We start from the raw sequence: 6594 nt of genomic DNA on the forward strand, positions 1-6594 counted from the left end.
AAATGACTTATTTTGTTCCTTATACTTTTGCTTAACAGTTTGAATACAGTAAAATAACTAAGTACTTCTTGCATTGCTTTCTTGCTGAGTTAGATTGATTATCCAGCCAACTGCTTAGCTTAGCATAAATCCAGAAAACTATCACTACCTCTTATCATGATATATTTTGTATATGTATGAAAACCAGACCAAATCTACAGAGGGCATATGATTTTCATGGGAGGGCACACGCAACCGTCATGTGCCGCGGCCAGTGGCGGCGCCAGAGATTTCCTTTTGGGGGTGCTGTGGGGTAGCTTGACGTTTCATAGAGGGTGCTCAAACATGTACAGTAGGGTTCCCCATTAATGTACCGCGCACTACAGTGGAATTTTCTACGGCAACACTCCCCACGCGCACATACACAAACCCGCGATTGTGACAATGAAGGCTCGATAATCAGCTCACGCATATAGGTTTAAGCAGGGGTAAAGTGCTATTTTTACAAATGGGGACCTAAGCACCTCTAGGGGGTCCGGGAAGATTTTTTTTTTAAATATTGAAGTTGAAAGCATCAATCTGGTGCACTTTGAGAGCAACATTAAGAGATCTATGGATACATCTCTCAACACCCAGATGAAACAGAACCGTAAACAGATTTACTTTTTCTTTATGGATATTTTACAAATAACTTCCCTTTTAAACTCTATTCTTGTTTTACTGTCATATAGCATTTCATAACTGTTTTTCATGTATTACTCATTAATATCTGACATCACATACATCGTAGCATTAAAGTTCACAGTTTATTTATAATTTAAATAAAAGAATACAAAACGTGTTTATTGGGAGGGCAGGAATGTCAGGGGCCTGGCCCTCCCACGGCGCCGGGTCTGATGAAAACCCTTAGTAAAAATGTGTTGTGACAACATTATTCTTGAGTGACTACGGAAATGTTAATACCAAACCTTTCCTGACTTTGGTACATACCAAAGTAGAAAACAACACTAAATAATATTTAAAGAAGCACAGAAAGGCACAGGCGTATATACAGTGTATACTTTATTTACAAAAAACGAAATCACCGCGGCAGGCAGTACAATAAGCTACAGCTGAAGAAAATCATTACAGATTTAGAATATAAATAGTCAAAGAATCATAAAAGCATGATTTTACTTAGGCAGACATAAACAGATCACAAAAAGAAAAAGAAAATGTACAGAGCGTTTTACAGCCGGCCTGCAGAGTGGAGAATTGTTGCTAATTAAAACATCCTGAATTTTAAAATACATTTTTTTAGTGCCTCGAATGGCCGCTTAGTGTAATGATTTATAATGTTGTTTTTACATGAGGACATCCTTTAAAAAACTCAATGTACATTTATCGTTATGAAAATAAATGTAGCTTATTGTTGATGCTCACATACTCAAGTCAGGTATTTTAACACTCAATTATTTCGTTCATTTCCTCAAATTTTTTCATCAAAAATGGTGATTATGCTGTAGCACCACTGCCAACAGCTGTTGCCTTTTAATATATATTTGAACATTATTTAAATAATTAAATGCTTGTGTTTTCCTTTTGCGGTCATGGCAACTTTAAATGTTTTTATTTATTAGTTTATTCCGCTCATGGTAATAAAGTGACTTCAGCTCATTTTTGTGTAAGCGAGAAAACACTTATTTTATTGTAAAGAACATTTTTTTTTCTCCCTCGGTGAATGCGGCATGAAGGTTTATGAATCGGACGGTTTTGGACAGTTCAAATAGATGTGTTGTCTTGTAGTGAAGTCCACAGTGAGGCCCAAACACACAAAAAAAGCATTATGTGTTGTCCTTTATTACCCTTACCATAATGTTATATTTATATATTTCATAACACTTAAAGGTGGGGTAGGTCATTTTGGAGAAACCAGCTCGAGTGCGCTAGAATTTGAAAATACGCAGCCGAAAAAAAAATCTGCCTCTTCCTTACAGAGCCCCTCCTCCAACACACACATGACCAATAAGGGCACGAGATAAATGTGTGCACAGACGGAAGGCTGACAGGCAGGTAGGCCATCCAGTTACATTAGCGGGCCGGCTCAGATGATTGGTCGTGCTTTTTACAGTGCTACGGCTTCCACAGATGATATAGCATTCCATGGAATATAACAAGTGTTTCTGAAATAAATGACATACCCCACCTTTAAATGAATTTTTTTTAAGAAACTGTTATGTAGATACATAATTAATCAAATGTTTGAAATAATAAAAAGGAAAAATTAAAATAAACTTGGGCCCGAAATAGGTTAAAAATAATTAACTGTAGGTATTTATTTGACTGATAATAGAAAAAACACAGCATCATATTTTTAGGCTATCACCTGTTTCATAGTTCCATTTGTTGAGTATGAATATTATTGATCAGTGTGTTTTCCCTGCTGGAGAGACACAGAGTGTCATCTGTCCAGCTGATCCATACAGTGTATATGTATGTATATGTATATATATATATATGTTTTATCCATCAATAAGAGCAGAGTCATATCAGGTGAAAGCTGCATTCATCGATTTATTTTTTTAAAACACTGAATCCAACAACTGACACATTACATGTTATACTGTGTGCGCATCCGTCGGCTTGTTTTGGTATATTTCTCCCCTCTAGTAGCCACAAAATCAAATAATACAGCTTTAAAAATATTTTAAAAGTATAAGATAAAGTTTAGCAGAGCTACTTTGTTGGTGTTTTATAGCTAGTGAGTGCTGGAATGCTTCTCAAAGAACAACATTTACTGAACAATGCAGTTAAATAGGCTGAGAGAACTGGATCATGTAGCGCCGGGATCACGCTCTACAATCCCTATTTATTAATTTGACATTTAATTCATTTAGTTGATGAAAGCACTTTAGGGTGTCAAGGCTCCGTCAGATCACTCTTAAAATAAAACAAAATGTGTTGGAAGGCAAGATAATGTCAGAATAGAGTGGCGCAGTAATGAGTCCTAAACCTAGGAAAGGACTTCTACCACTTCCTGTTCCCTCGTCTTGAGTCAATGGTTTTTTGAACGTGTTTGCGGTTAGTAACGTGAAACAAGCTCTGTGGTTAAAACAAGCTGAAGAGATCTTCACATTTTGTCCAACGACATAAAGCACGTCAGTAAATACCCCACTGGTCGGAGCTTCTTTCCTGCAATATGCCGAAACCCAATTGGAAAATCCCATTGCTTTTTGTTGAGACAACCCTTTGCGATGCTTACTTCTGGGTCGGCCTTCAAAACAAGTCATCACTGCACCACTCTATAAGTCTAAGATGTGTTTTGGTTGCAAATCTTCTGCTTATTCCGCTTTTAATACCAGATTGCAGATCCCGCCGTTAAAAAGAAAACTAAACATACAAAACACGTAAAGGTAGCAATAAATTAAAATCTGTGTTGCTTCCACTTTTACCTTTCCTTCAATACACACTGAACCAGGAGGGACACGACGCATGGCCACTAGAGGGAGCTGTGACACCGAAAATAAAATGTAAATATATATTGAAAACATGTTAGAAAACAAAACAAAAATCAACATGAAAAAGAAACATTTTAATAATAAAATCTACCCTGAACTGGATCCCATGCAGGATCAGTAGTGACATTCTGGTTCAGGTAGGTCATTTTATTCTTCATCATCACCTTCATCAGATCAGTTGGTTTATCATTACATAAGAACCTTAAATAAACTTAGGCTATTGGATTGAAATATTTAATTTTTTTGTTTTGTTTTTTCAAATGCAAAAAGTGGAGATTAGGGATGTTGTGTTTCGGGTTTCTGTGTGAACAACGTTTCTTAGAGTTCTTTAGGGATCCACTGGGTTCCTAGTGACAGAATATTCAGTCTCATTTGGTCAGGAAGGGTTTCGATGTCCTCAGGACTGGATTATTCTATTTTCTTTCAATTAAAATTCTATGCGGGGCAGCTTCCAACTTTCTGAATGTCATTCTCAGAGTGGGTCCAATACAATGTGTGCATGAATCACTCCGTATGGAGATGCTAGCCATGTTCTTAAGCATTGTCCAGTATGTTCTGTCAAGCTGGGAATAAAGGAGGTGATTTAGAAAGTACAATGAAGCTTTAACGCAATTCTATACAGTTTGGGAACTCGCGAGAGATGTTAAAGAAAGACTGATCAAAACTGAACCAGAGATATGTCGACTTTTAGTACATAATATGGGACAAACTCAAAAACCCTGGATCCTACATTGTCCGCAAACATAGTACGGTCCGCTTCTAGACACACCCTGCCTTGTGAATCCCACGACTTTGTAACTGCAGACTTTTCGTTTGTAACTCAGGCTTTTCTTTTAGAGGGTCAACCAGTGCAGGCTAAAGGACATTTAAGAAGTTAAGTGGTTCCAAGTATGGAGTAGTTCCCATTAACCTGCATCTAAGTGAACTGGTACACTACAGGAACGCCTCCAGATACGCATTCCACCACAAGAGCAACAGATTCAAAAGTCCACATCAGCAACTTCAGTGTAAATGCGTCCACATTACCGACACAGTGTAAATGCAATGGGTCAGAGGTCAGAAGGTTCATCGATCGAGTGTTTGGAAGTTAATGCATGAGAAACAAGTGAAACAACGAGGTTGCTGTATGAAATCAAGCAGAGCAAGAAATGTTTTCTGTGAAGAAGGAACCCCAAGGACGAATGCAGACATTAACGCAACGGTTAGAATTCATGAATTTGAAGCAAGAGTTTTTAAGAGTTGGATTCAACCAATGATGGGCTTTTGGGCGATATAGATTCATGGCAGATTCGATTATAGAGCTACATTTGAAAATTTGAACTGAAGGTGGTCCTTGATTTGGACCTGAATCTGTCAAGAGGAATGTCCAGAGTTGGAATTATGGTGACTTGCACTTTAGGACCAAGGTTGATGACTACCCTCACTTGAGACGGGTCAATGCTAGTGGAAGATAGTGGTCTGGTGTCGGGCGCTCCCATTCTCATCTACCTTTTGGCCAAGAAAGCCCGTGTGTGGGTGAACGCGGTCTCAGCTTTTCTCACATGCCACTGTTTGTGTTTGGGACGAGGGGAGTCTACATTTGAAGGAAGCTAAACATTGAGACAGCAAGCTTGTAAGGGCATCTAGACTTTGACCAGAGTTCTTTCATAATCCGAGGCTGTGTCTAATTCAATGTCCAGGTTTCAAACTAAGTGACCCCTTTTGATAAAGTGTAGTCCAGTTTTGGGTCGTTGATTCAGATTCAGGTTTCGTATCTATATTTTCATCAGTGTTTTTCTTTTGTGACCACGATATTCTTGAAATTTGGACAACCATCATATGACTCAGGCCACCAGCACTCCAACTTGGGAGGTCCTGAGTGCAGTCAAGTTTTTGGGGGGAAATGTTGGGCTGCAAATGGGCGGTGATGGGACTGGAATGAGACCCAGCATGCGTCATTTTGACAGTGATTCAGGGGGTCCTGATTTGAGAGTTGTCCAAAACTGATCCGAATTTGAGAATGACTGGACGTCTGGAGAGGTTCTCGATCTAGTTGAGGATGTCCTGATTTAACCAAAGCTAGTGATGTCTGATTGGGTGGAGGATGGCCGAATCTTTGTCTTGAGTACTAACCTCAGGTTTGGAGTCAAAACAGTTGGTTGGACTGTGTTGAACGTTATCCACCTAAATTCTGTTTGACGCACTCGTAAGAAGCATGTTAGTGCCTGGTGGATCTCTGTGTATCTTCCTGCCTCCGTCTGTCCGTCCGTCCACCGGTCGGTTCTATTGGTCTGTAGTTCCTGTCTGTGGTTAGCAGCTGCAGCCTTCTTTGGCCGGCTGGCTGTCGGCGTTAAGGCGCCCCCCCTGCGGAGCAGATGGTTTGTGCTGGACCCCCGACTCAGCAGCGTTCAGGTCCAAACTGCCGTCTTGGATGTTCTGGTATATCCTCTTTGCTGCTTCCAGGAAGGCCTCTTCCACATTCTCCCCTCTGAGGCAGAAGAAGGAACACAACATTTTCAGAGATGAATAAACATTCAGTAAAGAGTCTTACAGGTAGATGAGATAAGTAAACTCTTCTCTTCTGTATCTGCAGAAAATAGAACCTAAAGTATGAAATTATTAGTATTCCCAAAAAGAAATGGCTCTAGTTTAAGTGTTTAACATATTATTATTTTCAGGACGTTATTTCTGATTCTTTACTGTCCGAGCAGCATCTGAACGTTGTCACGGTAGAGCTAATTAAAAAAAATAAAATGGTATAAACTTTTAGGTAATATTATTTATAACAGCGTATGTTTAACATATCGAATGTTATTCTGAAAATTACTTAAGCGGTCATAAATGGAATAATAGTAACAAGTACAAAACAACTTACCGTTTATGGTCAAAAGGAAACAAGAAAGAAATATATACTCAAAGTACCTCAAATTTGCAACTTAAATAGTAATCAAGTAAATGCTGTTAGTTACTTCCCACCGCTGTTTTTCTTTTACTTGGAAAACCTTAATATACATTAAATAAACACATTTATATCTTTCAAGGGATCAGTTTCAAAATGTTTGAGTGACAACACCTGTGTGCGAATGTGGATATATATGAATTCATACTTTTCTTTAGTGTGAGAATGTTTTTGCAGCTG

The 6594-nt window shown here is 38.7% G+C and overlaps 1 protein-coding gene across 1 annotated transcript in view; it reads right to left on the reverse strand.

Annotated features, from left to right (window-relative positions):
• Nucleotides 1-2512: 2512 nt before the first annotated feature.
• LOC117452175 (ras-related protein Rab-14-like) overlaps nucleotides 2513-6594 on the reverse strand; it is a 12767-nt gene continuing 8685 nt past the window's right edge. The window contains exon 7 of the mRNA XM_034090653.2: nucleotides 2513-6001. Within this exon, the coding sequence (XP_033946544.1) occupies nucleotides 5766-6001 (236 nt within the window). The 3' untranslated portion in view covers nucleotides 2513-5765. The remainder of the gene's footprint in view (nucleotides 6002-6594) is intronic.

The sequence above is a fragment of the Pseudochaenichthys georgianus genome, chromosome 9 (assembly GCF_902827115.2).
Source record: "Pseudochaenichthys georgianus chromosome 9, fPseGeo1.2, whole genome shotgun sequence".
In the NCBI taxonomy this organism is placed as follows: Eukaryota; Metazoa; Chordata; class Actinopteri; order Perciformes; family Channichthyidae; genus Pseudochaenichthys; species Pseudochaenichthys georgianus.